The sequence below is a fragment of the Syngnathoides biaculeatus genome, chromosome 17, assembly GCF_019802595.1.
Source record: "Syngnathoides biaculeatus isolate LvHL_M chromosome 17, ASM1980259v1, whole genome shotgun sequence".
NCBI lineage: Eukaryota > Metazoa > Chordata > Actinopteri > Syngnathiformes > Syngnathidae > Syngnathoides > Syngnathoides biaculeatus.
Window position 1 is genome coordinate 8,381,088 of NC_084656.1, and position 23,752 is coordinate 8,404,839.

At 41.9% G+C, this 23,752-nt stretch overlaps 1 protein-coding gene across 18 annotated transcripts in view; it reads left to right on the forward strand.

Annotated features, from left to right (window-relative positions):
• rgs3a (regulator of G protein signaling 3a) overlaps positions 1-23,752 on the forward strand; it is a 147,671-nt gene that overhangs the window by 102,523 nt on the left and 21,396 nt on the right. For all 18 annotated transcript variants that reach the window (XM_061847530.1, XM_061847523.1, XM_061847516.1 and 15 more), the window contains 2 exons: positions 343-1,293; positions 23,332-23,402. In XM_061847530.1, the coding sequence (XP_061703514.1) occupies positions 343-1,293; positions 23,332-23,402 (1,022 nt within the window). The remainder of the gene's footprint in view (positions 1-342; positions 1,294-23,331; positions 23,403-23,752) is intronic.

A 23,752-nucleotide genomic window follows, 5' to 3' on the forward strand; every position in this document is an offset into this window, starting at 1 on the left:
ATGCACTTTCTAAGGTATTTAAAATGCAAATGTGATGAACAGTGCTTAGTATTCTGGTCATCGTGTGCAGTTGTGTACAACTACATGTACATCACACCATACTGTCTTGACTCAGATATTACTTTTAGTGAATGAATGAAATAAAGAAAGATAAACCAAAGCATGTTGTGGTACCAAGTAGAAAAATGGGCATCATCCATTCTACAGTATGTTTAATTATTCAGGCAGCACTTGATTACCAAACTGCTGGTCATTTTACTATGACGCATGCAGCGGACACATCACCAAACACAAATTTTGATTTGCAATTTCAAAGTCATTTCGTGTTCTGTGTCTGTACAGATGTTGGAGCCAAAGTTGGACGTGCCCTCTTGCGAGCTGGGCGTAGTCGGGGGGGATCGAGGTGGCGTGTGCCTCCACCTACCACCTCGCAGTTCTGAAGGGGAGGAGAGCAGTCTGTATCCATCCAGCCCCTCTGAACCTTTGACCCTGAGCAGCCCTCACCCCTCTGAGCCCCTCAGCCCTCTGAATGAGGTCTACCTTCCCCTCGGTAGCCTGGGCGGGTCTGAGGAGCGCCACAAGGTGCCCCCCACCCCTCCGCCTTCCACCGAGGGCGAGGACTGGAGGAGCATGGATGGACACGAGATGGAGATCTGGAGAGAGGGCAACCAGAGAGAGGAAGTGTATGAGGAAGAGGATGGGGCGAGCAGAAAGAGCGAATTGGAGGAGGGAGTAGAGCGAGAGGAAGAGGAAGTTCACCTCCACCTGCTGGTATCTAACGCAGACGAGGACAATGCCTCCGAGCCGCCCGACACCAACGCCCCCCCTTCGTCCTCCTCCTCCTCATTCGTCATCCCTGAGCTGCGCCTGGACCGCTCATTCAGCGCGGACGCCCTGTCTTCGCCCAACACCGATGAAGAAGAATATGACGAGGAAGAGGAGGAGGAGGACGAGGACGAAGATTCCGAAGAGGACGACAGCGACGATGCCTACCTGCAGCGAAGTGACAGCAAGCGACGCTCTATGGTGGAGGGCGCCACCTGCGAGAAGCACGGCGGGGGCGGCCTCAGTGTGCAGAACTCCCTGCGCCGGCGCACCCACAGCGAGGGCAGCCTGCTGCAGGACCCGCGCACGCCCTGCTTCACCTCAGACAATGCCATCAACTGCCTAGAGCCAGGCGGCACGCGCCACAAGAGTGGCTGGACGCTGCCCTCGCCCAAGACCCTGAAGAAAGAGCTGACCAAGAATGGGGGCTCCGTGCACCAGCTCTGCATGCTCTTTTCTGGGAGAAAGGTAAGCATATCCACACTTTACTCTAACGAGTTTATACATTGCTGCACACACACTCACATATCCTTGTTTTTCTATAGTTTTGGGGATGCATAAAAATGGTGGCATAGGTTCCAGGACTCGTGTCACAAAATACAAAATTTGACAAGGGGCAGTCAAAAAGTAATAAGCCCTGTTTTCCTCTGAAAAGCTCAATAATTAGGGATGTCATTGTTACTTTGCAATATAATCTTTTTTTCCCCCTCAACACCAAGTGTCCATTGATGAACATTAATAGGATGGCATGGCACAGATGTTAGAGTGGTCATCTGCCTACCCCAAGGTTGTGGGTTTGACCCGCAGTGACCACGTCAGTTGTCTTTGAGCAAGATACTGAACACCAAGTTGCACCTTACGCTGTGTAGTCAGTAGACGGAGAGAGACAGTCTTTGAGTGCTTTGAGTACCTTAGTGAATTAGTTCAGTTAGCTAGATCTCTCAATGTCATGAGGCACATTAGGCCACGAGTGCGGTTTCAGCAATCTGTAGTTCTTTTTTGGGAGCAGGTGGTTGCCCCACTGCCCAACTCCAGCACCTGGTATTCCTAGGAGGTCTCCCATCCAAGTACTAACCAGGAATGAACCCTACTTAGCTTCCAAGACCAGACACCATGTGGGGATCAGGTCAGCGTTTTAAGTACTGTGATGGTAGAAAAATTCTGTATACGTAAAAGCCCATTTTCCATTAATAGGGGCAAGCATAAGAGCCTTGTCATATTCAGTAGGCTGTGGTTTTTTTTCTTTTCTTTTTTTTTTTTTTTTTTACAACTTGCTTCACTTATTTGTCATCAGAGAAGTGCTGACCCCTAACTCCTTCTTTTAAAGGTCCAAAAAGGTGATAATCTGATGGTGCCAGATCGGGCGAGTATTGGGGATGGGTTATGGTTGTCCAGCCAAAGAAAGTGATGACTTCACAACCCCCCTTTGCCTTTCACGGAAGGCACGCAAAGCAGATACTTGACTTTGTCTTTGATCCTGGACACTCACTTTTTGTTTGACAAGTCATGAATCTTCCCATATGACTCAGAGACCAAACTCCAGAGCCTACAGTGGAGAGTCCATCGTCGCCAATTCCAAAGCAAGCGAGACAGTTGAAGTTCAAAGTTGTATTGTTCCCATTCTTCGTTGTGAGTTCTTGCTTCACACCCAGATGACCAACCAACACATTTATGTCGCTCTTACGATATTTGCTTGGTTCAGTCCACAAGAAGTGGCAAAAGTTGTGGCGGGACAACTTGTGGCTGTCTTGGTGAACCATCGTAATGTGCTTAAAGGGGAAATCCACTGGTTTGCATTAACAACGTATCCAATAGGTCATGTAATATGTACTCTATTTTGACAATGTGATGTTAAATCCGCTCTCATTTAATAGGGTTTTGAGAAGATTTTTATCGACAATTACGAATTTTCAGGGGGGTTGCCATTTTCGCGAGTCACATGACCTACATGGGCAGATGTGACATGTACCGAGCCGCAACAAAGGCTCGATTTCATGGGACACCATTTATGCTCAGTGCTGATTTCTCAGTTTTATCCTCATCTGATGAAGAAATAGTAGTATCGGTTGATCAGGAAGACGGAGGAATACTTCCATACACAACCGTGAGCACTGTATTCCTCCATCTTCCCGATCAACCCTGCGGCCGAGCCGTGAGTTCCTTCCCTGAGCCCTGGAGCTCACTCACCGTGGAGCCGTCATCCCGATCAACTGATACTGCTATTCATCACATGAGGATAAATCCAAGAAATCAGCACTGGGCATAAATAGTGTTCCATGTAATCGAGCCTTTGTTGCAGCATGATACACGTCACATCCGCGTACATAGGTCTTGTGACTTGCAAAAATGGCAGTGCCCTGAAAATTCCCAATTGTCGATAAAAATCTTCTCAAAACACTATTAAATGAGAGAGGATTTAACATCACGTTGTCAAAATAGAGTACATATTACATGACTTATTGGATACATTGTTAATGCAAACCAGTGGATTTCCCCTTTAAACGCAATGTCTTCATCACCTGACAATTCCCTGCCAGAGCAGCCTCCCTACTGACCCGGCCAGATCCCAGAAGGGCTTGAAGGCCTGGCGAAGAAGGCTGGAAACATGCGATAGACTCCAGATGGATTACTTCAGACGGAATAACTTGTAGTCTCTAGTTTGGGTTTGAAATGTATCTTTTCCTAACACCAGTCCTGGAACTCTTGTGACACACCCCTTGTTGACAAAAGACATTCCTTAGTCCTTGGCATCTGTAGAATCAAGTATGCTCTTGACTTTAATCTAAGATTAATTTTAAATCCAAGTCTAATATCATAAACACGCAAAATGTGTACGCACACATAAACTTCAGAGTTCATTATACGTACATAAACTATTTTTTTTTTTTAATTATATGACATTACATGTATTTTAAAAGTTTAGAGGCCCCGTAGCTCAGTGGTTAGAGCACTGGTTTGGTAAACCGGGTTTGTATCCCACTGGGGCCTCCACTCCCTGAGAAGGGTTGCGTCAGGAAGGGCATCCAGTGTAAAAAAAAAAAATTGTGCCAAACATACATGTGCATCTGAGATGACACGCTGTGGCGACGCCGAAAGAAACTTACTTTTTACATGTATTTTAAAAGTTTAATTAAAGTAAACAAGTCAGATTCAAAATTTAAAGCACAAATAAGTTGTGGCCTGTCGTAATTTTAGAACGTGCTTTGCAGGCACAGGCTACCATATATATATATATATATATATATATATATATATATACACATATATACAGTGCCTTGTGAAAGTATACGCCCCCCCTTTTTAACCTTTCGCCACATTTCAGGGATCAAACATAAAGATATACAATTTTATTTTTTTGTCAAGAATCAACAAGTGGGACACAATCGTGAAGTGAATGAAATTTATTGGATATTTTAAACTTTTTTCACAAATAAAAACCTGAAAAGTGGGGTGTGTAATATTATTTGGCCCCGTGCATTAATACTTTGCACTGTAATTTGTTTGGGTTTTTTCTTCAGACACACACATACATACAGGGGTGCAAAAGATTATTTAGTCATCAGAATAAGAATCATCTTTATTGACCAAGTGTGTAACAACACACACAGAATTTGTCTCCGGCAGTCGGTTCCACCCTGGTACAACATTCAGAACAAAGAACAAACAAACTAATAAGAACAAAAAACAAGAGACATTCAGTGCAAGATGTGCAAGTCTTCTTCATTTAGAACAGTTGAGTGTGTCAACGCCTCACATAATGTTAAGCTTGTAGCCCAGAACCACATGGGTGTGGGGGGACCTAGTGAATGACCTGCAAAGAGTTGGGACCTCCAGGGACTCATATTCTGCATTGCTAGACGTCCACCCCCCCCCCCCCCCCCTCCAAGCCAGTACATGTCTTGGCTTGTTTGAAGTTTCCTAGAGGGCATTTGGATGATCGAAAAGAGGAATGGGAGAAGATGAAATAGGACTTTGTGGTGAAAACTCAATTTAGCATGTTTGGAGGACAAGAGTTGCATCCAAAGAACACTGTACCTGCTGTGAAGCATACGGGTGGAAACATCATGCTTTAGGGCTGTTTTTCTGCAACATGACCAGGACGAAAAGAATGAATGGGGCCATGGATCATGACATTTTGAGTGAAAAAAAGTGTGTGTGTGTGTATAATATATATATATATATATATATATATATATATTTTTTTTTTTTTTTTTTCTGATGGGTGTGGGGATGTGTCATTGACAAAACACATTTCTGAGCCCTTAACAATGGAGTACCAAACAGTCAGGAGTTTAATCAGAGGTCCACACACACCTTATCTAATGGAGACACACATACACACGTCTCTCTCTCTCACTCTCTCTTTCTCTCTCTCTCTCTCTCTCTCTCTCTCTCTCTCTATCTATCTATCTATCTCTCACAGACACAGAAATAAACCATTTATCTTCCTATAGCTGTTTTCCTACCAAACACATTCCTGAGCCTTTCATATCTGAAGCACCAAGGAGTCTTGAGTTTAATTCTCTCTTTAGCTCCCTTTGTCTCTCATTCACTATCTCTCTCTCACACACAAATTTACACACATATGCTGGTGCTCCTGCACTCTTTGACATAATGCCTTCCCAAGCCAAAGCACAGGCGCATAGTCACGCTGACCTCAAACTAACCTTAAATGTGAATCACAATCTAAATGGACAGAATCACTTAAAACACACTGCTAAGTATTCAATACTGGATTAGCACTTAATTAGGTACGCTGATGCTATCCAACATTCGATGCTCAGTTTTGACTGAAAATGTCAAAGAGGTTAATAATTTCCCAATCAGTTGTACTTGACGCTGTGTACAGAATCTGCGCTACGTTGGACTTCTCTAGATTGTATGAAAATAGTGACATCTAGTGCTAAGTAGGAGCAAGTGCACGTTATGGGAAAGACCGAATGGGAATTTATTTCATTGTATTTATTTCACTGTATGACAACATGTTCTCGGCATTTATAGATATTCATGACAATTAAAAATCTAGTTTAAGTCAGAATTTGGGTTCAGTTGTCTGTACGTGGAAACTTGCGGAAATTGAAATTTACTTTATGTATTTACAACCGTCCACACTTGTAGTTTTTCTTTTTAAACTTGTTTCCACAGTGGCATACGAATACGTCGTCACGTGGCAAGAAAAAATGTATCCTCAGTTACTCTAGTACTGACTGCTATTTCTTTCAATTGATTTCTAAAGTGATTTTCATATAGATGTTTTCTGGAATTATGAATGGTTTCGTCAGCACCATAGGAATAAGGCCCAGTCGTAAACAGAGGACTACCTTTCGTCTGCATTGAGTACTGTACTTCTGAGGTGGTTTCTTTCCCACAAGTACTGCAGTACGAGAGCAGTTTCACCATTTGTCCACCAGAGGCCAGCATTCGTCACATTCTATTCAAGGTCAGATGACAAAGCTTTTCCGGGGTCAGTTAAAATGTTTACATGGTTTACATATTATAATTTACATGCAGATAACTTCCAGCAAGCTTTCACCCATAGTTTAGCTAAAAAAAAAACATAAAAAACACTTTTTATTATGCATATTGAGTCGTCCCTGAATTTTAAATCAGCAACACGTTTGAGACGTGAGCTTGTATCTGTGTTTTAATTCTGTCTTTACTATTGTTTTGTGTGTGTGTGTGTGTGTGTGTGTGTCTGTATTAATTTAAACGTGTCAGTCGCGCATGCAAGTGCTGTTGGTCATGTGAAGGCCCCTCTATCACTTTTGGACTCCTCCTCATCTAACCACTCCTGCAGTTGGCTTGTCAGCACATTCGGCAGCCTTAAATGGCATTGAGAGTGTGTGTGTGTGTGTGTGGTGTGTGTGTGTGTGTGTGTGTGTGTGTGTGTGTGTGTGTGTGTGCGAGGGGTGGCAGGGCGAGAAAGACAGAGGGAGCAAACAGCGGTGTCTCCCACACGGCCCAAGACAATTGACCCCTCCGTACAGGGCACTTAACCACGCCTCCTGAAGTGACGTCACGCCACGTGCGCTGAGGTCAGACAAACAATTGGGAAAAATATCGGCGCAGCAAGAAAAGAATAGAGCGAAACTGTCCGATTTACCGGCTGATTTCTCACTCGCATTCTTAGCTAACAGTGAAATATCGTTGAAAAGCAGACAGCAGGGCTTCAAGTATTTCAGCGAGGAGTATTTCAATGGTATTTACATGCATATCGACGGAGAAACCATTGATATTAGCGCGAGATCTTTCCAGAGTCAGAGGAAGACCGAGAAGCCACATAATATAATATATTATAACCCAAAGACGAATTCGTCATTGACAGTTTCCTATTTTCGTGTTACATATCACACTTGTGTGCAGAATCTGTATATGTATCTGTATAGCCGTTTGTGAACCGCCGCATGAAGGAAAAGAAGGCGAGGCTTGATTTACAAGTTGTTTCTCTCGTTTTCTTTGTGTAACGTCACGCGCTCCCTTCAATAATTATTCATGAATTAGTGCCGAACCTACGCAAGTCCCGACCGAGTACGACAATCACTACTTTAGTGTCCTCAAACATCCTTCCTTCAGTCTTGGTGTCTCGGTGCACGTCGAAGGCTTTTAGGGCTGCTAGTTCGGTTTTGTTTAGCTAATTAGCCGCGAACAATGGGACACGTTTCTGCAGTCAGATCAGACATTTTTCGTACTGGGTCTTCGGTTTTGGAAAGGGTACGAATTGAACTCCACCAACTAGCCTTTCAGGATACCTGTCGTCACTATTATAAAGTCCGTGACTACACCTCTTAACCATATCTATTGTTAAGGTACCCAAATACGCGATAAAACGCCAACAGAAGCTATACTGGACCATCCAGCCAGCGTTGTCTGAGATTTGGGTCAGAGAATCTGCAGATCTCTGGCCTCTGATTGGTCAGTGATGCGGATTGCGCAACATCCACGGAGGGGTCAATTTGGTCTTGGCTGGGTCGAGGCCGGCTGGACCACCCCTATTGGCGTCATGGCCACAGCCCCTTTGAGGAGTTCTGTTTCCACTATTTCATGTCGCCTGCCACTCTCGCATGCATTCATCTTGTGACACAGAGGAAATATGTGTGCACAATATTTATGTGTATCCATGTAATCCAAGTACTCGAGCTAGTTGCCTTCGGTTTGAAGAATAACAGCAGCAGTCCCCATGTACAGACGCATGTACAGTATATGGGTAGCCACAAATGACATCACTATGCTAAACGTTCAAGGATATTCTTTTCTAAGTTATGGTGGTAGTTGTTGTTGTTCTTGGTCTTATGGTGGAAATAAGATGGGGTTCAAAGTAGGATTTGAACACAGGTTCTCAGAAGTGTGAGGCAGATGTGGGAAACCGCCGGTCACCGTGTTGCCAGTTTGAGTAATTATTGAAGTTATAGTCAAAATGATCAATGTAAATGAATTGATTACAGTAATTGCAATAATTGAATGGATTTGTGAAAATTAAAATAACACAATTGATAAAAAATAATAATTCAAATCATATCAAAGTAGTAGTTAAAATAATAATTCAGATAATGGGAATATAATAAATGGGTAAAGAAATAATTGAAGTGTTAAATTCATAATGAACTTTATAATTGTCACAGTTAAAGTAATAAAGAAAATAAAAGAATAGCAATGTAATAACAGTTAAACTGACATTCAATCAATTGATAAATCAATAATGAAAGTGAAGAATTCTTAAAGTAATATTAATTAAGGTAGTTATTAAAGGTCAAGGATCATCTCTATAAACATTCTAAAATAGATATTGAAATCAAAATTGACAGTAATTCCAGTAATTTTATTGATATAGTTTACCAGTTACAAGCAATTTTATGACTGCACATGCAATCATGTGATATCATAGTTATAAATCGTATAGTAATGTAAAATAATGTGCCGTAATCTTCTTCTCGCTTCTTTTGACATTTTTGCCAGCAGAAGCAGAGGCTGACATAGAACAGGTCAGCGGGAAAAGTGTTGCTTTGATTTCCACAGGAGATCATTTTAGATCTGTTGCAGATGAGATCATTCCGTTGCTGTTTGGAAAAAATCTTCCATGTCAAAATGACATCAGTGAATAACTCTGATGCTTGACTGCTCCCTTGGGGAGCGTTCTAAAAAAGAAAATGTGTTTTCCTCGTACAGCAACAAACCTGAAATTTGTAGCAGTATTGCAAATTTTCACCAGGCGTCATGAGGGCAAAAACCACCAAATCACCAACCACAATTCGACCCAACACTACCATTTTCCGTCCTGTTTATGAAGACGCTGCAGCCACTCAGACGTTGGGATGAACACATCTTAATGCGGCCTGTAAGCATTTTGTTTATGGCTCGTAAAATGTTTGTTTGAAACGCATGTAAATACCGTCCGTCTTGTCAGACGTGCGGTGGAAACAGTTACTGCGTTTTTAGCGGTGAGGTTGTCAAGGCGACTGACATTCCCGTCTGTCGCGTCACGGGTCCACGCAAGTGGGCGGAACAAAAGTGGGCATACTGTAAGTTAACATTTGCTGTTACGTATAGTGTGGGTTTGACACAGGATGAGTGTGGTACTAAGCAGATATGAATATAGTAAGAATACTTCCTGCTGATGCAGTACATTTGATGATATTTTTCAAAAGCTTTCAGTCAAAACTATTAATAATAACAATGTATGAAACACACAGTGGAGAGAAGTATTTCATCACTCAAATGCAGACCGCACAAGTACTTCTAAGATGTTATAATGAGTGTTATTACTCCTTATACAATACAATAATGTGTACCCTTAAATAGCAATCAGAAGTATACATTTCCTTAAATGAAGACATTTTCACAGTAAAATTCTTCACGCACACACATGTTGCAAAGGGGTCCAGAACTTTGAACCCATTTATAGCTGTAGTTTCTTCCCCAATTTCCCAAAACTGCATACAGTAATAGCTTCTTCTTCTGCCATGCGATTAGCAATTACCAGAAACATTTTAGGGCTCGTGAACACAATTATCACCAAACAAGTGCACTTTTGGGGGTTAAGCAACTAACGCAGCCCACCGTTTACCCCCGCACGTCACGCTGTTGCGCGTGAGCATAGCTAAAAATAGAGATTATGGAAAAATAATGAGGAAATATCTGATGGTGAGGATGTTGTGTGGTCTAGAAGGTGAATTTTCAGTGACGGCACGTTCTGGGACAGTCGATTGTTTGAATCACAAGCATCGCCTTTTGTTTACTTATAGAAGCCCAGCATGGGACAAAAGTTCAAATCAATGTGGGACAGCACAAAAATACTAAATGCGCACGGGTAAATATTTACAGACACCAAGTAACTGCACGGACAGTCAACATGATGTCCCGTGAGCCGAGTCTATTGGTAAAAACTGGAGCAAACTCAATTGCAGTGCTTTGCCATTTATGGTGTTTGACTGCGCGGACAGCAATAAATTGAACCACCAACTGTCTTTTCTAATAAACACCGTAAGTCTTCTCTCTCACTCTGGTATTGGAGCTTCCCCATTTTTACTTTATGGGACTGGAAGCTAAAACTGGACAACTGCAGTTAATATTCCACATGGTGGTTTTTTTTGCCTTTTATTTTGGAGGGAACTGGTAAAATGAGGCAATCCAAAGAGAAGTTAAAAGGTTTTTACACTTGGAACTGACAGTAGCAAGCGCTGATCGTAGTTGGAGTTGAGGGGTCGGGGTGACCATTGGCTCATTTGCATGATACAGAACTGACCCCTTCAAATTCATACCCCCCCCTGCCCCCCCCCCCCCCAAAAAAAAAAAAACAGAAAAACAAAGAGATTGCAACCAGGAAGTGGATGTTAAGCATGCTACAATCATTTTATTCTTTTGTCATCTTGACCAAAGCATGTAAAGACCTCTGTTAAGAAACTCTGGAACTGTTTTGAATTGTATTTACATTCTTAATTCACTATATTTGAGATTTCTCTTGATTGGGTGGAAAAAATGCTGGTGTCAAGTCATTGAGGGTGTATGTGCTTGTTCTGACCAACTACAATATTTTTAAAATATTAATGTAAATGTGTATGTTTTTTTAATTGTATACCACAGTAGATCAACAATCTAGTAAAGATCCCTGTCACTAAGTTGATGTTGACTGCAATGTCATGTTTTTGCAAGATTTGACATTGCATCAGACTTATGTTCAAGATCCGGTTACAATTAATTCTCTTTTTTTTGGAAGGCCTCAAGGCTTGATGTGTTGCTGTTTATTCGCTGGACATTGTCCAAGAAACTAAGTTTCATCAAGTTTATGTAGTCGCTGGTATAACGAAGACTTCTCTTGACGATGTTTACCTTCGGGAGGAGACAATCCAGACGGTGTCATGCTTCACTGCTGCGTCACGTGCCTTTGAGTGGTTGTGATTACATCGCCGGTTGCCATGGCATCACTGTAATATGGTTTAATCGGTCTTGTTGCTGACAGTAAAGCACTTATGGCGTCATTAAACTTGGATACATAAGTGAAAGAATACATTTTGTCACGACTGCCGTTAAATCAAACTACACTGCGCAATGAAGCTTCTAGTCATTACCGTACTTTACCGCTACAGGACTTTTCAGCTGGCGTCACATGGCGTCCTCACAGGAACCTGCGTGGTCAAGGGATCAGTTAGTCCCAAAGGTACACAAAAGATCATGTCATACATTACCGCTTGACGTGTGATCGGACCCATGGGGTGCTTTCTCGCCGTTTAGCCGCAGTTTGAGTGTGGTTCATTATTCAGATTGGAGATAACTCCATGTAAAATCGTATGTCAGAATTTGCTGAAATATTCCGTGACACTCTGATTCACTGGCGTTGGAACGCTGCCTTCTGAATTCATAGAAACCCAAGAATTCAATCTGAAATTCTACAACACAATAATTCATTAGAAATCAAACGTGCACAAGAATTTTGTCTGGAATTGTACAATGCAAGAGTTTGTGGAAAATTGTCCGAACACAAGATTTTTGTCTTAAAATATTCAGGCACATTTCCACCTAGGAACAATTTAGAGTCTTCGGTTCATCTTTTAGCATGTTTTTAGAAAGAATGAAGGCGGACTATCAAGACCAACCTGTGCAAGCACACGGAGTACATGTAAACTCCATAAAGAAGGCCAGAGCCCAGATTCCAACCCGTAACCTCAGAACTGTGAGGCAGTTGTGCTAAACACTTGTGCAACCTTCCACCGGTTTAAATTACATGATAGATTTTGCGAGACTTCAACTCTGAACCTACACCAAAACAGTTTGATGTTCACTGACCTCTATGTGTTCTTTATATCCAGTCGAACCTCAATGTTTACGCGAGCAGGTGCATCACCAGCACGACTGGAGTTCTCAAAATTCCCCGTTTAATGCCTTACGTCTGATCCCGGCTGGCTTTCCCAGAAGAGTGTTGCTTTTTCCAAGACTCCAGCATCTTATTTGTGTCGAGTGTTTATTCGGAAGTCACCAAACACATCCTCACAGCCTTCTTGACGCTTTATTAATGCCACAGATGACGTAACTGTGCACGTAGTACCTCTATTTTGAAATAAGATTCAATGTATAGTGTTTTATTGGAGTCACTAGCCATCCATTGCCTATCTCAGGAGACTTTTGGTAAGAGGTGAGGTAAATGCTGGACTGATCACTAGGGCACACCTAGACATAGACAAACAAGCATTCCCATTCACTTATTGGGTTCGTTGAAGACTCTAAACTGTTCATAGGTGTTAGTGTGAATGATTGGGTTTTTATCTACAGTATATGTCCTTCGCGACTGTCTGGTGACCAGTCCACCAGGGTGGATTGGGCATCTCGTCCAAAGAGAGCTACGGTAGGCTCCAGCTCTTGCGCAAACGTAATGAGGACAAGTGGATAAAATGTTTGGGTGAGTAGTTGGATGGATGGATGGATGGATGAATGGAATGACACCACGACGCCATTAACATATCTTCAAATTCCCACAAAAGGTCACTGTAAGTCCTGAAAATGGCCTGCAATATTTCCCGTGGATGGCAAGAGTCAGTTCCGGGACTGGGCCGGGTAACTTGATCACTTGTTTGAGTTCCTCAGAGAAGTGACGCACAGGCATTTTACATCTTGTGACACGCAGGAAGCAGCCATCTCCTGAGCAGGCCTAAATAACAGGAGACACACGCAACACAAACACACACGCTAACTGTACTCAAATTTGCAGACAATGCACCTTTAGTTTGTGGGTTCATTATGTGACTGGGGGATGCTGTGAGTCAGTATCCTGTCTATGGGTCATGAGGTTTATTCTTAGTTATAAATGAATGTTTTGATATTGCCTCTGATAGTGCATGTGTGTGTGTATTTGCGCGTCCATAGACGTGCTGGGCTTCAACAGTTTATTCTACATCCAATTTCCCCTTTATCTGGAATAGTTGTGCAAACATTTCCCGCGGCAAAGAAAATGAAAGGCGATTATGCAATCAAACACACCAGGAGTGCTCTCTCAAGGCTGAAAGCATTCAAGGTGGAGGTCGGTATTTTTGGATGATGGGCCCTGGTGTGTCTTCTTGTTTACATAATGACTTTTAGTTTGTATTTTCTGAGTCTTGTTAAAAAAAAAGAAGAAAAGAAAAGGCCTCACAGAGAGATACTTTTTCCCTACCTCAAGCCAAGATCCACCAGGAAGAGCTTTTCAAGGCCGCCATGATCATCCAAATACGCTAGCTGCGTTCATTTGTTTAGATTTGTGATCTGTGTGCCCGTTATTCAACAGGGACACTATAGAGTTTCAAAACCTCAGAGCATATGAGGAAAATAATATTTGTGTAGTTTCCATTATCGATGTGTTTATTTTAAAAATACCTTTTTCCCAGGACGGTCTGTTGACCACATTAACAGACTGAAATAGTCCAACTTATAAACATATTAAATAAATGCACAGTTTCATTCTTTTGGGTGAACACGCGCTAACATGAATTTTGGTGTTCTGTAGTAAATGTTGCATATGACTACCACCAATTAGAGTGTAATTATAAAGAGCTAATCATAGAATAATTGTCTCTACTCTCCGGCAGGTACTAATATTACAGCACTTTCTTTGAGGCAACATCAACAACAACATTTGTGCCACTTCTGGCCTGGAAAAGAAAAAAAATAGAGAGAATCAATGATTTTGTAGAATTTCAAACAAAACAAAAGCTTTGTATTTTTAGAAAACTGTAAAAATATAAAAGAAAATAATTATAATATTTTAAAAACACTATTAATGAAAGTTTTAAAATCAATAGAATGCTTTGAAATTATGGGAAAATGTTGGTGTGGTAACATGCTGTAATATTTTTACTAAGGATAACGCTGTATGCTAAAACTACTTTTAAGTCATAGGAAACTACTATTGGGTTTTTTTCTTTGTATTTAAAAATACAGTGGGGAGCATGTTTATAATTTTTTAGGATTCAGCTTAATTTACATTTTGGAATGCACTGTAATGATACAGTACAGCATCTGTTGGAGTGTGTGTAGAATTTTGTAGGCTTTTATTAAAAAATAAGTGAAAACAGATCAACTATAATCAGTACTAAACTGCAGTTTTTATATCTACATTTTATATACCTTACATACACCTTTTTTTAGTCAATGACTGCTTTAACTCTGCTTCATTTTTTTCATTTATTTTATTTTTATTTTATCTTTTTACTACGCAGTAAGCGTCTGTGGAATGAGCTGTTGGAAAACAAGTGCAGCATTTTTTTGTTTGTTTTTTTGTAAATCCCTTTGGAAATTGTTTATCATTTGATTGTCACAAATATTCACTGAGCCTTGGTGAATGAACATGGTATGCACTATGTTGTGTTGCGCCAGTCTCGGTCATAACGCCACACAGTGTCCAAAATATATGGAGCAAGATGATTTGTTTGGATTGTTTATCGCCAACTTTTTTTAGTCAGACGTTAGAAGACTGAATGCAGAGGAAGGAAGAGGAAGTGTGATGACATGGTAGTTGGGAAGACTGACAACCATTCCTTCACATCTTGACTCTTTTGGGTTGTTTTGGCTCAACTGGGTCAAGAATGTTTTCCTTAACGGCATTTAAAATATTGTTCTTTGATTGGCTTTGTTATTCCAGGTAACAAAGGAAGAATGCTGACATTTTGGTGTGCCAGATATAATTTGGGTGAGTTTTGTTAGGCAAACCTCACGGACCCTTAATTTTAACTTATATCTTATATCTCACACTGTTAAGCTCACGGGACCGAGGGTTTATGGGCAAGGTTGTCTGCAAATTGTACATCAAAGACTTAAAAGGGACATATTATTGAGAATTGTGTTTACGCCATATATACGCAGTAATGTAGCAATTGAATTACTGCCTCCTTGAGGGAAAACACTTTTATTGTTATTCAGGCCACGTGCTGATTTTGCGTAGTCTGGATAACTGTTGTAACACTGTGACGAGACATGCTCAACCTGGTCATGGTAGTTTCGTGGACTGGTGTACCCCCAGCTCATTTCAAGGTGGGACGTCTACGTTGGTGTGGATGTCATTACAGTCGACTTCAATCCAGTCCAATCAAAGCAGCTTCTCTCATTCCCTTTAAAAGTCTGTCAATAGTCTTGGAGACGTCTTTATATGCGAAAGAGGATGCAGCGATCCATGCAATCCAAATCTCACTCAGCCAAGCGCATCTCCAAGGGCACATCGTCGTCTTGCCGACACGCCCAACTTGGTGCAGATGGGTCTGTCAGTTTTTACGCTGAAGCGCAATTGCGGCGTTAAATATAATTGATAATTGATAGGTTCCCGTTCCAACTTAAACAACCTGCTTACACATCGGTACTTTACACACAGGACAGGGAACCAGGAAAAAAACTGGGAAATTCCAACTTTGATAACCAGTGTGAAAGAGGCTTTAGCTTGTCATTGAAGCACTGCAAGCAGGGTTTGAAATTATCATACGGCAGGCGGTAAATGTGACTTAATTATGTGTTTGGCAAGTGAATCTCAAAGTGTTACTTGCCACATGGGAAGTGAATGTTTGTATCCACTTAGACAAAAGTACACGTGCCGATCATAGTGGAACGGCATGTGCCCTGGAGCCCGTAATACTGGAGCAGGGTGTGTCATGGTAGGAAGGTGCGTGGGATTCCTAATAACAGTATTTGTGCGTATTTGTTCAGTCTAACATGACAGGAATGTGTGTGACAGCAGCCAATCAGAGAGGTCCTTTTCTTGCTTTACTTCTGTTTGCAAGTAGCGGGAGTAAAAAGAAGCTCTGCCTCCTTGGCTGGATCTACCTGTATTGAGATCAAGACACCAACTGAGTAATTCTCAGATCATTCTCGCTTCGGTCGCCAGGGGCGGGACATTTGTGTGGAGGGGTCTCCAAAGTGATGTGGGGCAATGCTATCATAACTAGCCAATGCGAGCCAATGTCAGCGCCCTCAAAAATGGACAACACTGACTTTATTCATTTGAAGAAGTTCCACGCAAGTGATTATATGAGCAACAACAACAACAACAAAATAATGCAATCAGTCAGTACAGCCTCTGTTGCCAATATAAGTAGCATTAGCACTTAGGCACTGCCAGCGGTGTGGCCACTAGCAACAACAATCGGTCGTATCAGCATTATTTAGATGTTCTGTAAAAGTTCATCTGTATTGTCATCAAAGGTACACTTTTGCACTTTTGAAAGTAGCAATAACGGCATATGTAGCATCATAACTGGAGAATAATAATGTTTACTATTCAATATATCTTCATTACCCCCAATGGGGCAGTTTGTTTATTTTGCCTCTTGTACCTCCAAAAATATTCAGGACTTCAAACTAGTGTTATATAGTGTAACTGACCAGAACAGAAGAAATGTACCTTGAGATATTTTGTTATTGAATCTCTCCAGGCGTCACGGTATCCGACCGGTTAGCGCATCTGCCTAACAGTTCTGAGGACCAGAGTTCAAACCGGGCCTTGCCTGTGTGGAGTTTGCATGTTCTCTCCATGCCTATGTTGGATTTTCCCAAGTACCAGTACTCTGGTTTCCTCCCACATTCCAAAAACATGCACGATAGTTTGGTTAAAGACTTTAAATTGCCCATAGGTGTGAAAGTGAGTACAAATGGTTGTTCGTTTATGTCCTCTTCAATTGGCTGGTGACCAGTTCAGAGTGTGCCCCACCTCTCGCCCACAGATGGGTGGGATAAAAAAAAAAATAATAATAATAATGGCAGTAATGTTTTTGTGTTTGTAGCGTAAAACCCGTTCACTCATCGACCAAATGCTGTTTGGAATGATAAATAGTGATGTCAACATTGCTATTCAACAAAAACGTGATGAACTGCCCTTATTTAATTACAGAGTGTGATTTAATTTAACTGCACAATTGCTTTCAGTGACGAGCCAACCCAAATTGACAAAACGTGCTTGCCTTCACACGTGCGGCGTTCTGCGTTTGTCCAAACAAGTGTCGGGCTGCATGGACACGTTTCGGACTCTTTTCACAGCCAGGTGTGCGTACGCATGTGTTCAAGGTATTATCTGCAGCGCTATTCCGCAACACCTCACGTCGTGTCAACATCTGCACAGAGCGCCTTGCGGGTGGTGGTGGGGGCTTTGAGCTGCCACGTGAGCTTTGGCAGGTTCTGACTTTTGTGACGCTCTCCAAAAAAAGCGTGTGAAAGGGACTGTACAAATCAGCATGTATGCACACAAACACACGCTGGCTATTTTAAGGAAAGACTTACACTTAAATATGCTTCACTGGTCATTGCCAAGAGTCCAAGTGTTGTATCTGTATCAAGTGTTTGTGCAATAGGTCTGTTTTGCACTGGGCGCCGAGTGGGATGTAAAAAAAAAAATGAAAAAAAATAAGAATAAATTGAAAAAAATAGTTTGCTTATTTATTCCTTTAAATTATGTTTTATGGCATTAATGGGCACTGTCACAAATTGTAAAAATTAGTTGGTAGCCCTGAAAAATGTTTAGAATTGCCTATATTAATAGTTTACACCTCGGCCCGGCTTTGCTTGTGAATGACTGAGCAATTCAGGGAAGGCCCTTTTATACCCAGTCATGGCACCCACTTGTTCCCAATTAGCCTTTTCACCTGTGGGATGTTCCAAACAAGTGTTTGATGGGCACTACTCAACTTTCTCAGTCTTTTTTTTACCACCTGTCCCAGATTTTTTTGTAACATGTTGCACCCATAAAGCTCCATGTTCATGATTTTTGCTTAATACAAGAATGTAAATGATTTTGAACATTAAACATCTTGTCTTTGGAGTGTATTGACGACATTTGTAAAGTGTTGGCCTCACAGTTCTGAGGTCCAGGGTTCAATCCAGGCCCTGCCAGTATGGAGTTTGCAGATCTCCCCCCGTTGTTTTGTGGGGTTTCTCCGGGAACTCCGGATTCCTCCCGCGTCCCAAAAACATGCATTAATTGGAGACTCTAAATTGTCCTTGAGTGTGATTATGAGTACGACTGTTGTGTGTCTCCATGAGTTCAATGTGAATGGGTGAGTTTTGCAGCAAATAGCTGGGGATCGGTTCCGTAGAACAAAACAAAAGGTGAATTTGTCCCTAGTAAAACTCAGATATACGGGGCATCACCGCACAGTATATGCTGCACTTGTTAGGGCAACACATGCATGTATTGGGACTGAAATTAATTGTAGAATTTGCTTTAACAATTAATTGTTTTTTTTTAAATATACAGTATTTTTTATTCTTATAACCTGCTTGTATTTGTTTTAACTTTTATTTACATGCGCTTCATAGGGCAATGTTTAACTCTGGCTTATTCAAGATTTCTGTATGTCGCAATACAGGAGTTGTCTCAGCTGCACCAATGCTGTAGTAGCTCTTTGCGCAATCTAACAATAACAAACATCTACTGAGTACATAGTTAAATAGGCTGGGACATCAAAACCACATCTTCTTGTATTGGAGCTTTTGTAGGTGTACTTAATGAAGAGGCCAGTAGTGTGTATAATTATAACTTAGACGTTCGAGAACATTAAGCATGAGGACACATGTTCAGATTGCACGGGGGGAGTAAAGTCTGTTGTGTGTCGCCCTTTCACGGCTTCAGTCTGCGGCTGAGTGTTTGGATTTTGTGGTGTTAAGTAAACATAAAGGTGATGGCACCAGTTGTTTCGCTGAACACTGACCAAACTGTGCTTGTTCGTTGTAGATGCAAAGAAAAACATGATAATGTTTTTTTTTTTTTTTTTTTGCTGTTAAACTGTGAGCCCAAAGAAAGCCATTGGTGTTTAAAGGTTAAATGGACGCATCTGTTAAGGTGGTACTTGTCACATTACCATTCTATCGCAGTTGCTAATAGGAATAAGATAGTAGGACGTTTTTGCTTGGTCAACAAGTATTGTTACGATTGTCATCATGAAATTAGCAAATCACTGTAAACTTTGTGGTTGTTTTGAGAATTAAATACAGTAAATGGACTGTCAGTTCGGCGCAGGTAAATGACCACAGTGGCACAACCGTTGGATGATTAACCAGGGCCCTATGTTCACAGAACTGAGTCTGATTAGTTGTCCAGTGGTTGGCTAAATTAGCTTTCAGGGTATGGGTTATGCATATTTAAGTTTTACTGTATTTATAGATATGGAGCTGATCCCCACTATTTGTGAGGGATAGGGACTGGGACAGTAAATTGTGAACATTTGCTGATAATTGATGGCAGAAAGAAAAAAAAAAAAACACTCATCCCATCCCCTCTACTCCAGGGCCAACACTAAGTTTGGCTCTTGTTGGGTTTGTGATGATGCAAGTACCGTAGGTACTTGTGCTCAAGAACACCAGAGCCCGGAGAGGAAATGGTGTGCTGGTAAAGATGATCAAAGTGTATTTTCACTCACCACCAAACTTCAAAATCAAACTTGAGCAATTCATGCAGTGGGTCTGCATATGGCAATTTGCACATATACTGCCCGAATATCCCTAACTTCACCGAACTTTGGAGTATATATTTCTTATCAAAAGCTAACACTGATAACACTTTGGTTAGCTTTTGGGTTAGACAAGATGCTGCTTTCAGGTAGTAAATTAAATGTACTACAGTGTTAATGATTGTGACAGGTTGAACCCAGCCAGCAATATCTCTTATTTCAATTATTGCCTCTGGTTTCATAATTGGGCATGTCTGTTTGTCACCAGGCAGTGATGAAAAATAGTAGTTCCCTTGGTGGAGGTCAGCCGCCTGACTTGTAGATAGACTCATCGTGAAGTTGCAAAGCGGGACAATATCAAAACACAATGTTGTGTGTTATTACATATGAAAGAGAGGGAGAGAATAAGGTCATCACTGCTGAGACATACCTTGTGTGCTTTTATCCACATTGGATCTCATCCAGCTGGAACATTGCGGTACGGTGTCAAAAGAGCTTTCCGTCCTTACTTGCAGGGAGCCAGTGGAACACACCCTGAACTGACTGGACTGGACCCCCTTCCTCTCTTGTTGTGTAGCCCATACTTTGCTCTCCTGATACCCATTCGAAGCTGTCTCGGTATTAAATGGATGAGCTACTTCTTCTCCTCGGGCGTGCATAGGAATAATGTAATAAACAGCGACCTTGTAGGACTGGAATGGTGAGGGGATGCCACTTGTACAGTGGTGCCTAGATGATATAATATGAGTCATTTGAGTAACAATTGTTGTTTGTTTTTTTTTTTTTATACAACCCGCAATTTTTTTTTTTGTTTTTTGAGTGCGTGGGGGTTTGCTTGTTTTTTGTTTTTTGCTTTGACTTGCAAGCGGAAATTTGACATATGAATACTACTTCATGGCATTGAGCTCAGCCCAATTTATTTCACAAGTGGCATTGTGTATTTAAAACACCCGCATAACTTTGGCTAGATGTCTCCTAGGTTAATGCTAACACAAAATGGAAAACAACATATACAGGTTGTACAAATGGTGGAACAACACATGTAGACAGATAGTATAACAATCCTCACAGGGAGATATTTGTCCTCTGCAAAGAACAATTAATATTACTTCAACTTCTTGATGAATTTTGACCATATACCTATATCACTGTATTAGAGGCCCTGTTGCTCAGTGGTTAGAGCACTGGTTTGGTAAACCAGGGGTTGTGGGTTTGTATCCCACTGGGGCCTCCACTCCCTGAGAAGGGTTGCGTCAGGAAGGGCATCCGGCGTAAAAATTGTGCCAAACATGGATATGCGTTCATCTGAGATGACACGCTGTGGTGACCCCGAAAGGGACAAGCCGAAAGAAACACACACACCTATATCACTGTATTATACTGGGTGGCACAGTGGGTCAGCTGGTAAAGCATTGGTCTCACAGTTCTGAGGTCCCGGGTTCAATCCCGGACCCACCTGTGTGGTGTTTGCATGTTCTCCCCGTGCCTGCTGGGGTTTCCTCTGGCACTCTGGTTTCCTCCCACATTCCAAAAACATGCAACATTAATTGGACACTCTAAATTGCCCATAGGTGTGATTGTGAGTGCGTCTGTTTGTCTCAATGTGCCCTACGATTGGCTGGCAACCAGTTCAGGGTGTTCCCCGCCTCCTGCCCGTTGACAGCTGGGATAGGCTGCAGCATTCGATGCAATGTTGTTAAAATTAATTTGTATTTGATTTATTTTCACCATATAAAGGAGAAAAATGCTCAGTAGTCAGTTGTAGCAAGCTAAAATTATGCTGCGTCAATATTTGCCCTTATTTTTAGGCGGATTCCTCAACTTCCATTCTCACAGTCAACTGTGACTTGAGTCTGAAAATGTTTTTCGTTTCAGTCAAGACACCCTCCCTCGTTTGCCCCGACACACTGTCTAGCCATGCATCCGTTACTTAACCTCACGAATCAACTATTTTCACTGTAATGTTTTCCATTGATAACCATATCAGAACGTTATATTGGGCATTGGATTGCATTGTGGTGTTTCAGAGCGTGAAAATGTCATTATTGAATTACAGGGGCCTCAAAGACAACACTAATGTAAATACAATACACTTATATAACATTACACCAACCATTGATTTTCTGTATCGCTTATCTGCACTTGGGTTGCGTGCGCGCTGGCGTCGATCCCAGCTATCTTCGTGCGTGAGGCGGGGTACACCCTGAATTGATCGCCAGCCAATCGTAGGGCACATAGAAACAAAGACTTACATTTGAATTCTTTGTGAGGGTCTTGATCTGGCTGGGCCATCAGTTGGCATGTAGACTTGAAAGGCAACTGTAAAAAGTTAGTAGCTTCCCTGCTAATGGAGAACAACAGCTGTTGTCAGCATGGAGTCGAGCTGCAGCTGTGAAGCACGCACAGCCATGTGTTTAGTGGGGAGTCCTGGGAAATGTCCAAACACTGGGGGACCAAATAAAAGGGATGTTTAAAGTTATGCCTTATTAGCTCTCATAATCTTTTTCTACCACTTCACAAAAACTATTAGAAAGTCAGATACAGTATTGTCAACAGCTTTTCTTCCAATAGCCCAAATTAACTATCATAAAGAAGATATCTTGCATCCACACCTTGATCAGGATTTGAAACATAATTGATGATGATATTTGGTCATCGGTGGCCATCACATCACAAATAATATGAGGAATTCAGTCATGTACTACAATTGGGGGTTTTTTTTCAACAAAAGTGAAAAAGAAATCCGGAATCCAAACCTTTACCAGGATCTGAAATTACCTAATTGGAAACTTTATTCCAAGCCCCACAACTTCTCACACTACTTTACAATAAACTCACGTGAACCACCATACCACCAATGGGAATCAGTCAAATTCTTCAATACATATAGAGTTCCCAAGATGAGCGCTTTTTGGGTCTCAATCCTGTCATCTTCCATTGAACTCAAGTGACTCAATACGTGAGCATGCAGGAGGGTCCGCTTTCAAACATAATTTTGGACTATTTCCTAAAATATACAAAGAGGGGAGATTCCCGAAACAGTGCAAAAGTAGAGGCACAATAGTGCACACAATACGTTCCACCAGCTGTGTCCAGTGGCTCACATTCAGGTTCCTGTAATACAATGGCTCATTATGTCAAGGCCACCCCACACTCACATACAATGGGGCAGTTTCAGACCACCAGATTAGCAGGGACTGACCCCTTCCCCACCCTGAAGCAACTTCCCCTTCCCTTCCAAACCAATCGAAACAGAGACCAGGCATGGAGTGTAACGTGAAACCAGGAGATTTTGCCATTTTGGGGGGTTCTTGGCTCAGCAATTCAAACCTTGGGCACAGTAGGGGAGGGGTGCAACAGAATCAACAGCCCACTCTCACACACAAATTGTCGCAGTCTTGACTTGTACTGTTTGCAAACACCAGCTGCCACATGCAGACCTTACAAACGCTTTTCTCACTGTGGGATATTCACCAAGGGATTGCATGGACGAAATGAACGTTTATTTCAACAGCGTGTTACTGGTCCAGGCGCACTGAGTCCACCTTAACCAGGGCCCTCTTTCTTCCTGTGCGGAGGTTCTCGGATGATGCAGTGTGTGCTCTCCTTCCTCTCCCCCCAGCTCAGCTCCGGATCCTCCTGCAGCTGCGAGGTTGGCCCCGACGGCATCAAGAAGAAAAAGTCCAAGAACCTGTAAGTAATCCCGTGGCTTCGTGTTGTTGCATTTACAGTTCTGTCTTTTGCTGACATTTAATTCATCGTTTGCAAGCGTGCCAAACCCCTCAAAGACCCAGAAATAGTAACTTTGTTCAACACCTTTATAGATATCCAACTACAACTAACGCCTGAATTTCCTCATTAGGGGTCAGTGTCGGGGGGATTGGACCATTTATGCTGGGATCAGGGAATTTGGCAGACTACAACTTGAATTGATCTGCATCAATTGCGCAGCAATTGTTAATGGGACATAGCGGTAATTGTCAGCTACATGGACCATAACACTACCAAGGGCCTAAATCAACTACTCCACACATATAGTAAGA